The 21468-nt window shown below is 38.7% G+C and overlaps 1 protein-coding gene across 1 annotated transcript; it reads right to left on the bottom strand.

Moving 5' to 3' along the window:
• Nucleotides 1–335: 335 nt before the first annotated feature.
• LOC140834093 (serine/threonine-protein phosphatase BSL3-like) lies at nt 336–21230 on the bottom strand. Its single transcript, XM_073198729.1, has 21 exons — nt 20353–21230; nt 19850–19910; nt 19693–19771; nt 19526–19602; nt 19288–19382; nt 19111–19210; nt 17949–18018; nt 17104–17205; nt 16903–16984; nt 16610–16789; nt 5182–5452; nt 4858–5089; nt 4594–4764; nt 3994–4232; nt 3098–3182; nt 2910–3008; nt 2625–2824; nt 2463–2538; nt 1249–1384; nt 1016–1155; nt 336–895 (listed from the first exon to the last, which is right to left on the bottom strand). The coding sequence occupies exons 1-21, from the start codon at nt 20768–20770 to the stop codon at nt 812–814; spliced, it is 2997 nt and encodes a 998-aa protein (XP_073054830.1). The 5' UTR covers nt 20771–21230; the 3' UTR covers nt 336–811.
• Between the last annotated feature and the right edge of the window lie 238 nt (nt 21231–21468).

Below are 21468 nucleotides of genomic sequence, written 5' to 3'. Positions count from 1 at the left end.
TCGTTTTTATTAACTCAATCTCTGAGCGATTTGAAGACATTTTTCATATATCAGTTTAAATACCACCAGATTGTCACCAAAATCAACCCCTTTTTTAAAAAAATATAATTTAAACTCGTTCTATAGTTTCAATAAAGATGAAGATATGAAAGAAATTGTTACCAAAATTAAAATGATGATGTCAAGTTACGCAAGGAATTGTCTCTTCCAGAGGAAACTGCTCGAGAGATATTAGCTATATAGGATATTTGCCAAATTAAATTGTTGCTCAAATGAAGCTAAACAGAAACAGATTTAATCAACAAATGACTACTGTATTTGGGTGTACAAATGAATGTAGAAAATTTCAACATGATACATCCCACCAATAACGTAAAAGTACCTTACATTCTCTCTTAAGATTAGACAAATACAACAAAAACCCAAATGAAAAAACCAAAAACAGTACATACATAACACTTGAAAATAATAATAATTGGGAAAAAAAAAAGAAGAAAATAACTAACATGCCTGTTCGACTAGACACCAAAGCATTGTGTGACTTCTACCTGTTACCTCTGTTCCTTAAAGTCTCATGTACGGATGCGTCTTTTCGATTCTTAATTTTTTCCTTTATCGGAGCAACAAGTTTGCTGTACACATTTCTGGTCAAAACATGTCTCATCATTGTGCCGATGTCACTCCACAGTGAGACAGATAAATTCAACCAATTCACTCTATGGAATGGACCGTGATCAAATCACTGGAAGTTAAAAGGCACTAGCCCGAGCCAAGGAAAGGTACAGGAGGAAGATTGGGAAGAATAGCATATCTAAATCCAAGCAAGAGAACCTCGGTCATTAGCAACTTGGGGACGACCTCTAGTTGGCGTAGGTGGTCTATTAGCGTTGAGCTCCTATAAATATATAACCAAAACATGCAGAGGGAGGGAAAATAACAGATCTTGAGCAGAAGACAAAAGATGAATACTAGGAATCACAATAGAAAACGAAAAGTAGGAAATAAAAGTAGGTACCTGCATCCATGTGTCATCTGTATGGTGTTCAGGAGAGGTTTCTGGAGATGAAACTGCAGGTGGCAATGGATGAATTAGTTTAGGCACCACTACTAAATCTCTGCCCACGACCAAGATGGCACCGGCATTGTTTGCAGTACCTGCAGAAATGAAAAATAAGAAGATTGAACAGCTAATATTCAAATAAATAAATACCGTGACAAATAAATGGAGGACATCCTGGCCAACCATACCACAATAGTTTGTGGCAGAAAACAGTGTAATTAAATGTCCCTGAGCAAATCTTTCAAATCCATCCATCACACATTCATGTGCCCGGACAATCAATTGAAGATCATTGTTGTTACAGAATTCCTTAACACGATCAGGCTGCAATGACATAAAACATTGATTAACTCTAGAAAATTCTCACCAAAAATATTATTAGAAAATAAAATGTGCCTTACCTTAGCAATACACAACCAGCATTTAAAACTTGCATAAATAATTGTCTTACATAACACGAACTGATTTTTTCAGCAATTACTTTTCACGAATGATGGAAACAAGTAGACTTCAGAACTTTGGTCAACAATTATGAGCTAGACAAAAGCTTATGTTCTTGATTCATACAATACCATTATTTATGTTCTCAAATTTAAAGAGTTTATTTAAAGAGTGGGTGCTCTCAAATTCAGTCTACATAAGGCCAGGGAAAAAACTTGAACTTAGTTTACAAGAATCCAAGAGATTTTGATTTATACAGAAAACTGCCTCAGATGGTTGAACAGAACTTACAGGCGCGAGATGCAAAAAAGGAAGCACTTAAGGACAACCAACCCGGTTTTGAAAAGAATCTTAATAGAAACATGAATACTAGATTCTTTTTCAACTGTCGTTTCACAAAACACAAGTACATACAGTCCACAGCTCTTGAGGATGTTCTTCACGATTGAAAAAAAACAACCCATCTTGCCTCCATCAACACAGGAAATCTCACTTGATCGAGTGACTCAGAGACAAGCTCAACTTAGGTTTTAATGAAAAACAAAATCCTAGTTTTTCTGTGGTTAAGGAGTCTGAATATTTCGAGACACTCTCAGATTGTTTGACTGAGCTTATTTTAAAAGATTTACATTTCATAAGAATTCTGAAGCTTATAAGATGTTATCAACCAAGCACCACACTGAACTTTAAATTCCAGAGACCAACCCAAGGTTCCTATCCTTGATCTGCAATTTTATTTGAACATAACTGTGATCTAACAAATAATTTAACCCAGGGTCTAGGACAATGTACGGCTAAAACAGTGACCATAGCCTTGACCACACAAGACCAGCCCAAAATGAAAAAGAAAAGCAATTAGTCAAAAATGCATTTAAGGAAGAAAAATATTTAAAAGCATCTGAGTCAATAAGCACATTAGAAAGGGTGGTGGTTTGCAAGAAACTTTGCGAGAAAAACGCACCCCAAAGGTAACCAATCCAGGACCTCTAGCATTTGGCCGTAATCCTTCTACACTATCATTTTCGGTGGGATCAGACCTACAAGGAAATATTCATATAAAAAATATAAGTTAGGGGGATTAGAAGAAGAAGTAAAAACACGAAGACAACAAGTATAAACTAACCACAACAAGTCCATAAGAACAATTGATCCCGCTTCCATTGCAATGGGACGCTGAATATTCTCAATCTGTTCTAAATGGTTTATAGATCTACCAATACCACCATGCATACAAATAATTTTCTTCTCGATCAATGCAGACAGAGGGAGCCAGTTGAACAATCTGTTTATTCGATGCCATGTCCATATTCCATCTCTCTCACCCTGTAAAGAAAACCATCCTGAGGTCCATGACTTTATTCTGTATAACAAAAACCACCAACCCAATACCATTTTTTTTAAGTATTACCATACGCTCAATGCACTCAATTCGAAAGCCAAAAAGGGCATTGATATCCGCAGCTTCATGATTACCACGAATCAAATGTATTTGATGTGGATGTTCAACCTACAAATTATGTATGTTACATATGCACTTGTCAGCCAATATGTGGGGAAGGTGGGGTAATGGCACTAGCAAATAGAAGGGAAAACTACCTTCATAGCTAGGAGAAGAGCAATTGTCTCCAAGCTGTGTTGTCCACGATCAACGTAATCTCCCAAGAAGAGATAGTCAATATATCTGATAGAACTTAATGCAAATCAGTTTCTAGTACAAAAAGCTTTTGACATTCAATTAATTGCATTATGTCGATTGGTAAAAGGTGTCCTTTTTCTCGCTACGAGGTTTTAGTTATAGTTGGAGTTGGTTAGCGCAAGAAAATATCATAACCAGTGATGAAAAGTTACTTGAACAATAGAATCATGTGGTGGAAGTTTCACATACTAATCAACAGAAAAAATGAAAAAAAGCAGCAAATTTTGAAACACGAATAGAAACAAATAATGAGGGAAAAATGGAATTAACAATGAGCGAGAACCACAAAAAATTTTCAATATCAGACAATTAAAATAGTTTATTCAGAAAAGAAAAGGTAAAGTAGTTTATACAGAAAAGAAAACGTTCAAAACATAAACAACATAGGTCCATCTAATAAAAAAACCACAAACATAAATAATATCAATTTCATATCTTGAAATCCTCTCTCCACAAAGCCAAATAAAAGGCATGAGTTAAAACTTCGTGGGTAAACAATGACTGACATTAATTTAAATAGTTCAGTCACTTCCTTTTATAATAAGCCAATTAATGCAACACCTACCACAAAGGTGTTTCTGCAGTTAAACGAAAAAACGAATTCAATGCTTGGATAACATCAAGGTTAAGATAGTGCTTATGGCTCCGATGGAAATGTACATAAAGTTCATAAAGTCATTTGGCCAGTATGTCAAAAGTGTTTGCCACACAAAAGTAGCAAAGCTTGCATCTAACAAAATAACAACTGGTCAAGAATTTAGTATGCAATGAAAAAGTTGCAAATTCTACAACTTACGCTATATCACCAGCAGTCGAAGGGGATCCATATTCATCAAAAAGCCGCATAAGATCCCCAAATTGCCCATGTAAATCACCAAATATCTTAATAGGAGCCTTCAGCTGTAGGACAGTAGGTTCACCCGCAAATATTTTCTCAGCACTATCACATAGATCTGCAATCTCATTGCAGTCCAAGAAAAATTGTCTGCAGACAGGAGGCTTCCAACCACGAGGTTTAAGCAGATGAGCTATCACCTGGGAGACGGGCAAACAGAGTCCATAAGGCTGCTATTCGAAAAACATGTGTAGGATAGACAAAAATCTAAATAAAATTGGGATGGCCAGTAGGACAACTCTGGGTGATATAGTACATGTACTACTAAAAACAAAATCAGAATAACAAAGAACATGAAAAGTATAACTCTTTGATCAAATTCCTAAGCATCACATGTTTTTAAAAAGCACCCATATTGATCAGCAGCATGTGTCACATGAGGACACAAGGCAAACAGAAAGAATGAGCAAGAAACAGTATGATTTTAGAACTCATCAACAATGGTCATCCTGATAACCTAAAACCTGAACAAATACAACTCCAATGTGTGCAAAAGGATACCTTCTTTGGCACACTGCTAATAGACATCTGGCGATCAAACAGTTTCCTAGCCGCGGTTGCATTATCAGGAGTTCCATAACTGACTCGCCTGCCTTCATTTTCAAACTGATCGATTGAAAGTTGTCTGACCATACCACCCAAAGCACCACCGGTCTCCGCAGCTATGACAACCTGCAAATGCATTAATGAAAAATAATGTCAAAACACTCGATCATTATACTTGAGATGTTAAGGTCATGAAATATATATTATAGTGATACTGACAGCACGATGATGTAGCCTAACTCCAGCTGGTGAAGAATTAGTTGACACCACAGAGTCAGGCTTGAACGGGGTAGATATCTGTTTTCCACTAGGAGTTGCCTCTGCCCCACGATCTCTCTCTGACAGCTCAACTTCATTATTTTGTCGAGCTTTTGCAGCTGCTAATGTCGCACTGATAGCCTCAGCTTCTGCCGCTGCTGCCTCAACCAAGTAGTCCGTGCCTTTACTCAGTCTTCGATTGAAGATATTTATCATCAGAAATTGAAGCAAGTGACGCAAAAGGCGAGCTGAATTACAACAAACAAACCACGATGAAAAATTTACCGGGAACCTTGAAGTGTTGCATTTTCAGTGCTCATATCTCTAAAAATGTCCCCATTGACAGGGGTAACAGGACTCCCCACCAAGACTTCACCATCAACAGCAGTCTCGGGCAATGTCGCCCTTGTCCCATCATCAGTAAATCTGTACATAACTTGTGCATTCTCCTGCTGCATATGGGACACAGCAGCTGCTGCAGCTGCGTGAGAAGCTGCACTTGTTGTTTCAGCAGCAGCCAGATCTTCAGCAACAAGCAAGTCACGAAGTAACACCCCTGGTTTGACAACATTCAAAGTGTCGATAAAAGAAAGATGATATAATTTCCAATTCCATGATAATTTTTGTTATCAAGTAGCATTTATCTAAAGATCTACATCAAAGTTTTAGAGAAACGGAGAAACAAGCTTTAAAATAGCATGCAACAGATTGCCCTGAGAGACCATGTAGAACAGGTACCGAGTTAGGAGAGCAAAAACACACATCGACACTATTCATAGACTTGAGGTAGGAATGATGCGCCAAAAAAATGGTATTGAGAAATAGCATATTGTAATATTAATCAACTTCTCAGCATAACAATAGGAGGAGAGTAAACTGGCAAATCTGTCCAACTTCTTATATTCAGCAGAACTCCATGCTCAACTCTATAAACACTTGCAAAGGTTTTAAATGTGTATCTCTTATTTGTCCAGCAAACAAAACAAAAACAGGACAAAATTAAAAACCACAATGACATAGAAGACCTTTATCTTGAACGGAAAAAAATAAATATCTAGCTTCTAACATATTATTTTTTTTTTTTTTGATAAGAAACAAATTTTATTAATTTAGGGATTAATTACATCATATGTACGGATGAGTAATCCGCAACAATCCTACACTACCACAAAGTTTTGAACCTGTTTAATCACACCAAACACAAAACAAAAACTCAAGACCATACAAATTTCCAGTCCCTATAGAGATCGGAGGCCCTTAGATGTTGAAACTGAGTAAGATTGACCGTCGAAGTGGCCACTCCCAATTTTATTCTCTCCCATACTTGGTCATTTGACTCGTAAGCATCTTGAAATATCCTTTTGTTCCTTTCCAACCAAATTGTCCACAATATGGTATGAATGATGATAAACCAAAACTCTCTAAATTTGTTCGCGAACGGATACCAAGAGTTGTCAAGAAGTAAATCTTTTGCATGTCTTGGCGCAGCCCATTGAAATTCCAGCTCATTTAGCACTTTATTCCAAATACCTGTTGCGAAAGGACAATGTAAGAGAATGTGATCTTGACTTTCTTCATGATTTCGGCATAGACAACACCATTGCGGTCTTAAGGCACAATTCTTCCACCTTTTCTGCACAGAATCACATGTCGGCAACCTCCCCAAGCTTACTATCCATGAGAAAATCCTGATTTTCTGTGGGACATGAACTTTCCAAATGCTGTTGTAAGAGTTGAAAAAAATAGAGGAAGGGTTTTGAAAGAAAGACCCGTAAAAAGATTTGACCGAAAAGATCCCCGAAACGTCCCCCAACCACACTCTGAAGTCCTGAACCCCTTCCTGCAATTTGACTCGATCTAACACTGACATCAAGTTTGTGAACTCGTGAATCTCACCCTCGCTAAGAGCTCTTCTAAATCTCACATCCCAAATGATTGTTGAAATACCCCCAGAAATGACGAATTCTACGAAATGACTAATTGGTTTGTTAACAAAACAAGAAATTCGAAATAAAGAAGGAAACCGTACATTAAACGATAACTCACCCACCCAAACATCCTCCCAGAAACGAATTAAGTTACCTTGTCTTAGCACCCCCCTAACTAGCTGATGGAAAGCCTGGTATGATCGGGATATACACTTCCAAGGGCTTCTGAATGTCACCTTCTCCGCCAAACCTAAATCCCATCCGTTATCATGTAGGCCGTAGATACTCATAATCACTTTTTTCCACAATGACTCCTTTTCTACCGAATTTCTCCACCACCACTTACCAAGTAAACCCTTGTTCCTTAGACAAATATTTCCCATTCCCAACCCTCCCATTTCCTTTGGTTTGCTTACCTGCTTCCATCTAACCACATGGCAATGGTATTCCCCGTCAGCACCATCCCATAGGAAGTCCCTCATTATTTTTTCCATAGAATTTGCGACACTTTTCGGAACCTTAAACAATGCCATGAAGTACGATGGCATCGCTCCTAATACTGAATTTATCAGAATGAATCTTCCCCCCCTTGATAGGAACGATTTTTTCCAGCTTGCTAATTTGTTGTGCATTTTAGAAAGTACCGGTTCCCAAAAATGCAGCTTTGAGGGGTTGCCTCCCAATGGTAGTCCAAGATATTTGATTGGCCAATTTTCTTTTTTGCACCCACAAGTTGTTGCCAAGTCCTCTGCTTCATCAACCGAGCAACTCAATCCCAAAACCACACTTTTTCCTAAATTAATTTTCAGCCCTGAGCTTGTTCCAAACTGTTTTATTAACTCCACAATTGCTACCACATCAGCTCTTTTATTTGCGAAGAAAAGTGTATCGTCCGCGAATTGTAAGTGTGATATCTCAATTTTATCTTTCCCAACTTGAAGTCCCCTGACCTTGTTGTCCACCTTTGCCTTGTCTATCATCCTCCCCAACACATCAACGACAATGTTGAACAGAAAGGGAGACAACGGATCACCTTGTCGCAAGCCTCTATCTCCTTTGATTTTCCCACACGGTTTTCCATTGATAAAAACCGAGAAATTGACATTCGATACCTCCATCTTTCCCCAAATCCTTTTCTATCCAACACGAAATCTAGAAATTGGCTATCAACGTTGTCGTAAGCTTTCTCCAAGTCAATTTTTAGGATCCAACCCTTCTTCTTTTTCCTTCGATATTCCTCAACAATCTCATTCGCTATGAGGCTACAATCCAATATCTGTCTTCCTCTTATGAAAGCAGACTGATTCTCCGCAATGGTATCGCACATGACCTTCTTCAGTCTCGTAGTCAATACCTTAGCCACGATCTTGTACAAACTCGTAATCAAGCTGATTGGTCTAAAATCTTTGATCCGTCTTGCATCTCTTATTTTTGGGATGAGACATATGTATGTTTCATTCGTGATTCCATTGACGATCCCGTTGTTAAAAAATTCGTCGAATACCTTTAACAAATCCACCCTCACTGTTTCCCAATTTTTTTGATAAAATGCCATTGTGAATCCATCCGGCCCCGGTGCTTTATTACCATCGCATTCGAACACCGCCTTCTTAATTTCTGCCTCATCAAAAGGTTTTTCTAGTTCATCTGCGAATGTGTGTTGTATAGGATTCCAATCTATACCTTGAAGACCTCTCCCTTCGTCCTCGAAATTCACTACATCACCTCCCGTCTTTCTGAACAAACCCGCATAGAATTCCAAGATTTCTTGTTCGATTTGTCCTCTGTCCGTAACCATACTGCCATCACTCAATTCCAATCTATCGATCATTGCTCTGTTTCTTCTTTTATTCAATAAAGAGTGGAAATAATTGGAATTCTGATCCCCATATTTGAGCCATGAACATTTCGCTTTTTGGCTGTTTAGTTGAAATTGTTTAAAAGACAATTCTTCCAGCGAACATTTTGCTTTCTTCCGTTCAGCGTGTAGCTCTTCAGCCCATAGTCCCTCTGCCTCAAGCCTATCCAGTTGATTAATCTTGTCACTCAGTTCTTGAATTTTCACTCTGACATCCCCGAAGACTTCTTTATTCCATTTGGAGACCTCTGCCTTTAACGTCTTTAACTTATGCATGAATTTGTATCCCTCCCATCCTTGGATTCCCTCCTTGCTCCACCAAGTTTCCACCTGTTTTTTGAATTCTGGGTGAGTCATCCAAGCATTTTCAAATCTGAAAGGTACTGGCCCAGCGTGTTTTCACGGTATCAAGCACAATAGGACAGTGATCAGACGTGATTCTTGGTAGCACATTTTGTCTGAAATCGGGGAATAAAATCGACCATCCCCTAGAGAAGAGATATCTATCTAACCGACAACAAATCGGTTCCGTTCTGTAGTTAGACCATGTGAATTTAGCGTTCAGCAGCGGAGGATCTACGAGTTCCAAGTCTTCTATCAAAGCATCAAAGCATGCCATGCTTGTATTTGATGATTGACTGTTAATTTTTTCTCCCACATTCCTTACCACATTGAAATCTCCTCCCAAACACCAATTATCCCCACAAAGCGATTTCAACCCCGCCAATTCATCCCAAAATAACTCTCTGTCTCTTGGTTTCACCGGTCCGTATATTGCCGAGAACCACCAGGTTATATCATCATTCCTTCTTATTTCAATTGACACCGAGAATTCCCCAATTAGGTTGTTGGTAACTAAGACTTCTCGTGGATCCCACATCACAATAATGCCCCCCGATCTTCCCACTGAAGGTAGACATACCCATTCTACGAATCTTGACTTCCACACACTTGTCACAAATTTTCTATCCACCCTCTCAAGTTTTGTTTCCTGTAGTATAACAATATTTGGTTTTTCTTTGCGGATGATCACTTTTACCAACTGTCTTCTTCGTGCAGCCCCTCCACCTCGTATATTCCATGAAAATATTTTCATTGTAACACTCTGGGACCCCTCGAAGTAGCACCTTTTTCGTAATCTATACCACACTGAAGTCTGTACAATTCCTTCTTTAAACTGCCATTTGACATCTTGACCCCTCTTCCACACCTGATAACTTTTCCATTTGTCGCCTCCTCTCTTACTTCCACTATCCTTTTCTCCATCACATTCCTTGAAGGTATGCATGTCCCATTACCTGGCTTTCCACCAACTATTCCTACCCCCCCACCTAGAAATCCTCTAGACAGACCCAAGTAAGTAAAAGGAGATTGTAAAATAACAGTTAGAGACAAGGACTGGATTGAAGATATAGAATGATTTTGTGCAAGAACCTGTCCCACTGAAGTTGCTAGATTTTCTAATGAATTGCAGCTTGAGAAAGTCTTTTCTCCTTTTGGTGATGAGAACAATGTATCCATTTCTTTTGCCACATCTTCATCGGTTTCTGGAGCTTCCGAGCTAATGTAGCCCATTGTACCTGTATCTGATGAGTCAAATTCCCCTTCAGATAATTCTTCTGGAGAGTCTTCAAATGCGATTTCCTCGGATCCTTCGGCGTCACCAGCTTCCATCTTCCCACAGAGCCCCGTGACATGAATGTCTGATACAAAATGCCCCCCTAATTTTATTCCTTCTGTACTTCGTGTGCTGTCCTTTTTCCTTTTTCTGTAATAGCTTTTCCCAAACTTGTTGAATATATTGTTGTTTAAATCTGATCCCTCCCTATTGAAAATCTCATCACCTTGGTCAATAAGCACAGAAGCAATAGAAGAACATCTGAATTTATGTGCTTCTTTTGGATCAAGGTTTCTCAGTATCTTCATTGCCTTAGCCTTGGATGTTTGGTTTTTTGGTTCAGACGTTGTGTTTGTAATGATAACAGATTTTGAAGGAGGTCTAACACCCCTATCCTCTTCCATATTATCCCCCGTGCTGCACCCTCTTCCTACTGATCCGACGTTTATCGATTCTTTTCCTTGTCCGGATTGAGTTGCTTTGGTATCTTTATCTTTGTCCTTGTCCCGAATGCTTTTGATTGCTTCCTCTTCTGCTAATGTCCTGTATATATTCTTGTTCCCCCACCCCGCTAAGATTTTCTTCCCATTCACTACTACTTGAGCGTAAGTCTGCTTTTCATAGTTATCATAGCCATTAGGATCAAAAGTTTCCACTTTAATTCTAATTTCTATAATACTCCCTTGTAGCTGAACTTGCATCTTAGTATCAATAAACCCTCCTTCATTTCCTTTCACCTTAATCTTTGCCGCACCAAGATCTCTGAAATGTAAAGTGTCGACACCAATAGCCAACAAACCCCCACATTGTTCTATGATATTAAATGATGCCGGGGACCATAGCTCCCAAGGTAATCCATAGATATGGATCCAGCTGTTACAGCATGCTTCTACCGTGTGCAGAGTGTCAATGTCTTTGGACCATCGTTCAAACAATAATGTCACTCCAAGGTCAAAGAATCCCCTTTTCAGATTGACATAAAAAGAAGCTTCCTCCGCAGTGGAAGGCCACCATAGAGCTTTATTAGCCTGGAACGGAAAGAGTTTGACATTTTTGTTTGTTGAAATCCTTAATACCCCTTCAATACGCTGCCATGAATCATTGACTTTAACTCTGGAGACTACTATTGCTTCATCCCATTTTTGCTGGACCCGCTGCTCATCAATGACTTCTGCATTTCTCATCAATTCACCGTTGGAGGTCCTTGTCAAATTTCTGTTGGGTGTGTTATGCATCAACTGGCCGTCACTAGACTGATCATTGCTCTGATTAGCCCTCCTCTGATGCCCGCTTGTCGTCAACTTATCCAGTGCAATTGAGATATTAATCCAACCTTCAGCTCTTAATCCACTTGGTACGATGGTAATCTGTTTTCTGCCGCTCTTATTAAATTTGGAAACCTCTAAATATCTTCCTCTGCTGTTGGCGAAACTCTGTATAATGAAGACTGCATTCCTACCTCTGAAGCGTTGAGAACCCGAACCTGAAAATGGTGAGCTAATGTGTTCCTTGAGTCGGAGATTGAACCAACGCGCCTCCTCACCTTCGAAGTCCATCAGATAGCTGGATTTCCTAGTTTTTTCAGCCCACCATATAGAGCGACCATCATTCCCTAGCCTCAGTGTGAATATTTTGAATTCTATCTTAATCGTTTCTTCCCAAGGTGTTGTTCTGACTTCGTGCGCTCCAATCCGGCGATTCCTTAGATTGCGAACAGCCATGAAGGTTCCTTCCTCGAAAAGAGACGTAAGTGATGATTAAAAGAACCCTAAAAACGAGCCCCAGAGAGACGACTCTTGCACCGACGGCCAGTTGTCGTCGCCGGACTAATAGAAGTTGTCGACGCCGCCGGAAAATCAAGAATCGGTAATGACGAAAGTTGACGGATGATGGAAACGAAGGAAAAGGGGGGGAGAGAGCATTTTGAAATATTTCTCTCACTACCAGTTTTCCATCGCCAAAAACTATTATCAATTTCGCTTCTAACATATTATCAATCCTCACTCTTATATCTTTTGGTTACGATGACTTGTCACTCCTCAGAGATCTTAAATTTTAAGATACAGAGATTTAAATTTTTCACTCAGAAAGCACCTTTTCTTCATTTGCTTTAATCGTTGCTCATCTTTATTTGAATTTTGAAATTCCTAAATATCGCCATTTCAAGGAAAAAGGTTTCACTGTCACATAGCAATACGGAAATTTGATGTTATCTTAGCCACGACTACAAGTGTTTACAACCAATATTTTAATGGAACATAAATCAAATCCAACAGCTTCACACCTGATTACTCGCAAATTCAGCTCGCCTAACATTTCTCTTCAAGGAATCTAGCCCAGGATATTAAAAATTACTGTTGCAGTTCTGAGTTAAAGTATATATAAGGAAGTATTTCAGGAAGTGTGGGATATTTTTGGAAGTATATTGTGTTATGTTATTAGGAAATGAGCGCAAGTAAAATCTACAACGACAAACTCCTATGAAATCCATCATGCTTAAATTTCTTAGTTTGGCCGTTCTTATAGCAATGTTCCATTTATGATAAAGCACACAAAGAAACTCCGCTTGATGTTGATGTTTTTTTTATATATTATGATTTTTCTAAAGAAAAAAAGAATAAAAAAAAAAAAACTCCGGTTGATGATGTCATCATTACTTCCAAGTTATCAACCAGATCAAATCATATATAGCTTGAAAAAAAAGATTCTAGAAAGTGTAATTGTTCAAAACAAGGATGATACAAAATAGAAAATGTAACGCCCGAAAAATCATTACACGTAAACCGCATGCATGCAAATGATTTAAATTGCTTATTCATTTTATTCAATAGATTTTAAATGCTCAAATGATACATAGTATATGATTGAAGGCAAGGTTGTAAATGGCGGGAGGCGGTGGCGGGGCGGTCGGTGACCGCCTAACGCCTCGGCCGCCTAGGCGGTGCCCAGGCGGTTGAATTTTTTAAATATTTTTTTATAGATAACCATAAATAATCATGCAATATAATCACAAATAGTCATCATTTTTTATGTAAGATGTATAATTGAATAATTTTTAAGCACAAAAAAACTTCATACAAAGCAAATAAATATACACATGCAAATTAACAAGATAATTAATAAATATTCATCATCATATTAATGCTATTATACTAAGAAAGTGATATAATTACTTTTACCAAAAAACTAAGTTTAAATTTCAAAGCTTCAATCTATTATCCATCAGTAGAACAAGTACTAGAGTAAACATAACTAATCTTCCAAATCATCTACATATGCATCATCTACTATATCTACATATGCTATAACTAATCTTCCAAATCATCTACATATGCACCATCTGCTATATCTACATATGCGGGAGGCGGACGGCGCAGTGTGTGGTGGGCTTAGTGGTTGAGACATGAGAGTAAAAACCAAAAGTAAAAAAATAATACGTTGGGTGTGCTAGGGCCCGCCTGCTCGCCCTGGCCGCCTCTCCCGCCTCGACTAGCCTCCCCTACGCCGTATAGCTTTGGCCGCCTAAAACACCCGCCTCAAGCGTAGGCGGTGCGGTCGAGGGCCGCCTACCGCCTAGGCCCTCGACCGCCATTTAGAACAGTGATTGAAGGTCTATTTGCATGATTTCGTGAAAACTAAAGATTTTATCCGAATACTCGATAATAGGCTGGGGAAAGGAGACCGATGACGACCATTTTGAGGCTTAATAATATGATTATATATGATTAAAATTTTCTAAAAATGCTGGAACCCAAATTATTTCACGAGACAAGCTTGATTTTATCCAGAAAGCCGGTTTTGGTAAACGAGGGGCTTTTAAAGGATCAAAAGTATTATTTTTGAAAACTAATTTTTGTAAACTTTTATTTTCAATTAAATAGGTGTTATTGGGTCTAATTTATCTAAGATTAGTAGGCCCAAATGCTCTAAACACAAAGGCCCAAAACCTTAGCGCATTAACATACAAATTTCAAAATCTATAAAATAGAAACATAGGGTTTTTCTTGAGCCATAGCAACCGAAACTTCACACACAACACACCTAAAATTTTCGAAATTACGAGAGTAGAATCACGGAGTTTTCGTCGCCCGTTCGTCTCTCTTTGCAACCCACGCCAACGATCACGTATTCGAGCGTTTTAAAAATGCAAAGGCACGCTTCTAACTCTTTTGATGCACTATTCAAATCACAATATGCATGTTTTATGTATTTTAGCATGAAAAATATTTGAGTTCAAATTGCTTAACATTTTGACGATTATTTTCAAAGTTTTGACGCTTTTACGCTTGTTTGAAACACTTTATGATTCCTCAGGACATGCTGCCAATAGGTGACGTTTAAGGGTCGTAAAAAGAGTCGTATAACGGAGGAACATAGGCTGGAAACGTGCAAGGCTAAGGGAAGACAATCCTAAGGTTTCTTAGGGTTTTTAAGGAAGTGTGGTTGGCTCTAAGGGGACGGTTAAGGGGACAGGGGCTTGGTCGGGGACCTGTGCTAGCCAGGACTCGACGCTAGGAAGAGTCCTAGCATGGCTGGACTCGTGGAAGCGGGAAGGAGGGAGCAGCCGCGGCCTTAGCAAGGGTTTAGGGCAATGTTTTTGCAAGGGACTGCTAGGCAAGGGAGGAGAGGGCTCTGCGGCTAGGCTGGGTTCAGAGGGGTTCAGGGTGGTCCTAGGGGGTGGACCGCCGCGTGCGCATGGTAAGGAGAAGAAGGGTGACCACGTGGCTTGGCTTAGGACTTGGGCTGGCTCGGTGCTAGGCAGGAGGGGTTCAGGTAGAGTCCAGGAGGGTCTTGTCAGGGTTAGGTCCAGGGTGGTTCGGTGGTGGCTCGAGGTTTTAGGGAGGCGAATGGTTCTAGGAAAGTTAGGGCTCGAATTTGGTGATGGCTAGGCTAAGGGTTAGGTGCGCTGGTCTAGGATGGTTCAGGGTGGTCTAGGAGGGGCTGGACGTGGTCTGGTCTTAGGTGGCTCGAGGATGGTTCGAAGGTTTTGGGATAAAAACGTGAATTAGGGCCTAGGGTTCGAAATTGCTAAGAATAAAGGAGATGGCTCGAACCGTGCTTCATGAGGGTTGGTTCGTGGCTCACAGGGGTAGTTTAGGTATGTAAAGCTTATGTTTAAAGTTTGGGAAGAAAAGATTAAGTTTTGTATTAATTCGGGATTAAAACGGTTCATGGTTTAAGGAAATAAATCGAAAGGCTCAGGTTTACGTCTAAGAAAAATATCAAAAATTAATTTTAAGCTTATATGATGGTTTGGGGATAGGCTTGAGTCGATAAAAGTAAGCAAACGTTTTAGAGTCCAAGGGAAAAATGATCATTTAACGTCCTGGGTAGTACGAAAAGTCTAGCAGTGTGCAAAGAATCATAATGCATGTTAAATGCTATTTTAAAACATTTATGATAAAAATATGGGAATTTATGATTTATGATAAAGCTGTGCAATTTTTACTGTTAAAATTCTATTTTACGAATTTAGAAAGGATGCAAAATTTTATGATTAAAAAGAAAAAGAAAAGTATTTTGAAGGATGTGAATTGATTGTGACAAAAAAGATATGATATATGATTATTAGGAATATCGTGAGGGAGAAGGTCCCAAATAGAGCCCAACGATCGTATTTCCATTTACGTCGGTGCCTAGTGCCCGTTCCCATGCGCAATGGTGAGATAAGACTGATCAGTCGACCACATGATACAGCTGGTCATTTTCAAGGATCAAACTTCACCCAAAACGATCAATGATAGAAAGCTTTATGATTTGACGATTTATGATGCTTACAAAATTTATGCTAGCTTATTTTGAATAAAAGTGATTTTTAATGCATGTGCTTGTATATGTATTATTTATTACTCATGTTTAGAACGTGCTGAGTCATTAGAATCACTAGGTTTGAATGTTGCAAGTGAGGATGAGACTAAGAGAGGTGCTGACGCTTGAATAGATGGAGTCCGACAGTACACTCCAAGGGATATTATTTTCCGTATTAGCTTGATAGTCAAAGTTTTAAAGATTTTATTAATGATTTAATTAGAGATTTTTAGGCTTTATTTTGAAGTTAGTGTTGATCATGTTAATGATTGACGTATGATTTTTGTTAATTGGTGAGTTAGGGATTTTATGCACTTTAAACTTTTAAATGTTAAATTAATTTTTGGATTTTGGAAATGTCTAGTATTTTAAATATGAATTTCGAATTTTACGTTAAAAAAATAAAAATTAGTAGGATTTTAGAAAACCTCTTATTTAATCACTGGAACGACCTCAATAAAAACTAATATGTTCCAATCATGTGGCAGAATCATATCTTACCACCACGTAGACCACCGTAGATGAAGATCAAGTCACCAACAGCAGCAGCAGCATGCCTACAGCGCCTTGTCAATTCAACTTCTGCATCACCACCAGCAGCATCAGCACTGTATCTTCCAGTTCTTGGACTTGTAACAATGGACTTTGTGTCACACCAGACTCCGGCTGCTGTATCCAAAACTATATAGAGAACGGAAAAGAAGTTTTTCTTTTAGTACAAAATGGAGCTCTTCTGGTGCAACTCAGATTTCTGGTATGTACAAGGAGATCAAACTAGAAAATTCAAAACATACCAGCGATACTTGAAGAGTCCTCCACCATGCGTCCGCCGCCCAGTGCCCCCCCAGATACATGCAGTCGTGCATTAACAAAAACCTATAAAGACAATAAACATTAAGATTTCACACGAGAGGAATAAAGGCAGTGATTATTGGTTTATTTAATTTGGCAAAATAAAAATACAAAAGTTTATCAAGAATCCATGAAGAACTTACTGCTGCATGCTGGTATCTGGGAGATGGTGAGACACCGGGAGCAATTGCCCATTCCCATCTGCCATCTCTATGTTTTGCTAGACCATATGCACTAGCTAGTGGCTGCAGATCATTTTAATAAAAGCAGTCACAATACTCTTAAAGCAATCAAGAATGTTCAAAACCCAAGACGACCAAACTCTTCACGTACAACAATTTAAACCTAGATGCAATGATAAAACAAACTCTTATTGGTGCCGCAATTAAACACGGGATACATGAAGAGTCAAATAGAAAAAACAATCAAAGCATTGAATATGCTCAACATTACTAGCAATAACATTTAATACCATAATGAATCACCAAAAATAGACATCTGGTTCATCAGAGATGTAGCATTATGTGTTAAGATTTAAATAAATCTGCAAGCAACTTGATGACAGATAAAATATGGAAGTGGACAGCACCATAAGTTACACACTTAGGTCCTCATGGTTTACATTAAACTCATAATGTCTCAGATTATGTTCCCCTTTGGTACAATATTTCCATGAATAGCTTCAGCAATGAAGAACCATTCAGAACCCAAATACATCCCTTCCCTCCCACCGGGTTCCCAAGGCAGTATGGAGAATTAAAAAGTTAATGAGAAAACCGCTTATGTCTATCGTTCGAGTAACCAAACGTCAAAGACACTAAACAGGTAAGCACAGTGCTGGGATTCCATAAAAGAGCACGATTCATTTATTTTCTTTACAAAAGAGTAATAAATCCTTTGACAACAGAGAATTGATAAAACAAGGTCAAGTGTATCTCAGGATGTCTTAAATCATGCACGATGCATTTGCCATAGGACTCCCACTAACCACACTATTCGCATCCCTCCCACCAGACAGAAGAAGAAGACCATCAGAGCGAGCACTTGTTGTTGCATACCTGCAAGCAAACAAGCATGATAAATATCAAATAGGGTATGTTCATGCAATTTCAGAAAACCATGAGATGTCGTGAAATTTTCAAATCTCCAGCACAGATTTAATGAATCTGTTCGGTGTAGGCTAGATAATGAAACAAGACCATTTTTAAGAGCCAAATTCTAGTTCATAAACCTGAGATGGAGAAATCCAGTCATGGAAACATAAAGAGAGAGAAATTCAGAATGAATCCAAGTCGATGCTAGCAAACATTAATTCAAGCCCATCAAATAGAATCCAATCTTAGAGCTCTCTAGTATTTACTCAAGAGAAGTATCTACAGTGTAAATTATTGTCTCCTAGACTAAGTAGTCACATCCAAGATTCTTTCAACTCAAACCCACATAATCACACTAGATTGACAATAAACATTTCATCAACAAACAGAAACCAGGCCTAACTAATTTTGAAACTTCGATTTACGTAATTCACAACACATTAACATATGAGACCAAAAACTTGGGTGTCGTTTCATGTGGGAAAATAGAAAGGAGAGTTAAAATTTCTTCCGAAATGGAGACACAAGAGTTACACCACTAGAGTTACGCAATTAAATAAATATCTTGTGAAGAGAACAAAGAAATAAAATTATTGGGCCAAAAGAGAGACAAGAAACACCTATTTTCTTTCAATGGAGTATCGAGCAAGATTATCTAATGAGACATTCTGCTATGAACAAGACTTTTCCATGGTAAGGACCAAACAAATGCAAACACGCACAACAAGATAGCACTACGGAAACTATAAAACAGGCAAGTTTAATGAAGCAGTTTTTATGAAAAAGTTTCCTTCTTTTCATTTATTTAATAAATCGTAAAATCCTCTCAAACAGTGCAAATGTACCACAATGTTCGCTCACGACCATTTATTTGCTGAGTCAGTCCAAAGGAAAGAAAAAAAATGAAGCCCTTGTTGAGCTCAATGTCCATCGGAAGAACAAAAACGACAAAGCAAAAAAAGAGAAAAGGAAACCAGAGAAGTTAAAAGGAAAGAACATAAATGGGAAACAAATTCCTCTATAAAATGCTATTAGTTGTGAGTTTCAAGAACTTGCATGCATGGAGGAGGACTTTCACCCTCTGGTTCCAGTTTCCTCCATTCATATGGCTTTGCAGCAGTGTCTAGCGCCCATACATCAGCTAAAGCTCTTTTTCCTAAAAAAGCATTCATAAATTACGGCCAACAAAATAACATAATGAACCAAGAAAGAACAACTGATCATGAAACAAACCATCATTTCCACCAATTGCCATGAGATAACGTTGTCCAACCAAAGCCATTACATGTCCATAGCGTGGCCCTGGTCCAGGGCCTTGAACCACAACCCTACATGAGAGGTATTCAGTTCTGTGCCAATAAAAGACAACAACAACGAATATACAACTTGTTTTGTTTGTGGAAGGGTAAAATATTTTGCACACGGCAAGTCTGTAATATGCACATGTATTTATAGTTATGAAGAGAATAACCTATGCCACCTAGGTCGTATAGTGAGGTCCAGAACGTGAAGATCTTCTGAAGACAAACCTGCTGGGCCAATCCCACCCTATGATAAGAAAACATTAAAGACATTAATATTCAAATCGCAGAAATGTAAATTGTCAACTTTTGAAGATGAAGCCATTTTTCAACTCACCTGAATAACGACCATGGTACCCACAGCGGTGGCAACATGAGCTGCCCTAGGCGTGGGTGGTTCTCCTATTGGGGTAAGTCTGACAATTACATTAAAAAAATTTATTACAAAATACTGAACAAAGATTCAATTTGACACGCGATCATAGTTGGCTTACCTAGACCACTTATTTGTCAACGCATCATAACAATTCACATCGGCCGTGGCCCCAGCCAACCCTGTGATCAAATAGATGCATGCTTAAATGTCCATAAAAGGTCATGATGACTAAAACAACCATTTTTCACAGTTAAATTAAAGACAGTGAGCACCATCGGACCATTCTGCTTCAATTATAAGAATTGCATAGTTGAATAGATCACTTAAAAGATCTCCTTTGTACCAATAATATCAACCGGACAATTTGCCCATACTCTCTCTTTATTAAGAAACTTTTAACTTTAAGGATGCTACACATATATTTCAGCTTGATTATACTTCCATCCATTCTCTACAGAAAGTTTATAATTGCTCGAAACTGCTAGATTAGTAACCAGTACTTTAGAAAAAATACCCTTAAAAAATCACAATTCCAGTAAAGAAAAGGCCAAGAATACTAGAAATAATAATCAAAATCCTCAAATCATCATGATCTCCAAATACAACAAAGTACAAACATACGAATTCCTGCACTTCCGGCAGAGGTAGGAGTTCCCGGTGCTGCAGAATTCCCTTCCAGAGCTGTCGCCCCACCAAACAGAATCAATCTCGGCCCAATATACCCAGGACTACCCACCTCCCCAATAGCCGAAACAGCCGTCAGCGTGTGACCACACCGTGGTCCTGGGTCGTCATCCTCCTTCTCGATGTTGACGTTAACTACTCTGTATTTAGGCGCAAAACGGGGCCCCGCCACACCCTCCCCTCCACCAGAAGTATTACTACCAATATCATTATCGCTCGTATCACCATGTTTCTGTTGCCGCTGTTGCGGCCCTGAGGATTGAGATTCGGAAGGCGCGTCTCCATCATTAGCAGTGGAGGGTCGGTCGGACGAATATTGATCCGGCTCGTTCCCCATGGAAGATTCCACCTCCATTTCCACCCAAAACCCGTAAATTTCGAAACCCTAAATCAAGATCGGAGCTTGAATTCTCAGCAACCCGCATTTTCAGCAATCATTTTCGAATATCCCTATCCCAGAAACTTATCTCCTCCCTCCCTCTTCCGCTATCCACATACATACAAAGCGGTGAAGAGATGCATACAAACAACGAATCCCAATCGTTTTCTCGGTGTGCAAAAATCGTGCAAGTATATGTATGTATGTGTATGTATAGGTATGTATCCGTGTGTGTTTTCGGAGGAGAAGGTGGAGAAAAGGAATGGAAAATTTTCAGTTTCCTTCGGTTTGTTTCTGTTGTATGTGTGCGTGAAAATTGTGTGCACGATTTTTAACAATCCGACCACCACCGTCCAACACGGCGGCGGTGTGACGAAATTTAAGGAATGTTATTTCCAATATGTTCAAACAATGCTGTATGTGCAAACTTCAGTTTAAAAAAATAATACATCATTGTATAAAAAATAATTGACAACTTTTCCACTATGTGATGCAATCAATACCATTTTATATTGTATGGTTTGAAATTTTTTTGAATCGTCGTAAAAACTTTACAACAATTGTATAATTGATTTTTGATTTTTTTGAATCGTCGTAAAAACTATTACAATGACTAGTAAGAAGATTATCATATTATGGGATTATACGAGATATTATTTTTCTAGACTACTATT

The sequence above is a fragment of the Primulina eburnea genome, chromosome 6 (assembly GCF_022965805.1).
Source record: "Primulina eburnea isolate SZY01 chromosome 6, ASM2296580v1, whole genome shotgun sequence".
NCBI classification, from domain to species: domain Eukaryota; kingdom Viridiplantae; phylum Streptophyta; class Magnoliopsida; order Lamiales; family Gesneriaceae; genus Primulina; species Primulina eburnea.
The sequence above is the reverse complement of the archived record's forward strand: the minus strand, read 5'-3'. Positions and strand labels throughout refer to the sequence as shown.

Coding starts and splice junctions, on each gene's coding strand:
- LOC140834093 (XM_073198729.1), bottom strand. CDS start 20,770: ATGGAGGTGGAATCTTCCATGGGGAACGAGCCGGATCAATATTCGTCC. Junction 19,772..19,849: donor TTGACAAATAAGTGGTCTAG/GTAAGCCAACTA, acceptor TGTAATTGTCAG/ACTTACCCCAATAGGAGAAC. Junction 19,603..19,692: donor GTACCATGGTCGTTATTCAG/GTGAGTTGAAAA, acceptor TTCTTATCATAG/GGTGGGATTGGCCCAGCAGG.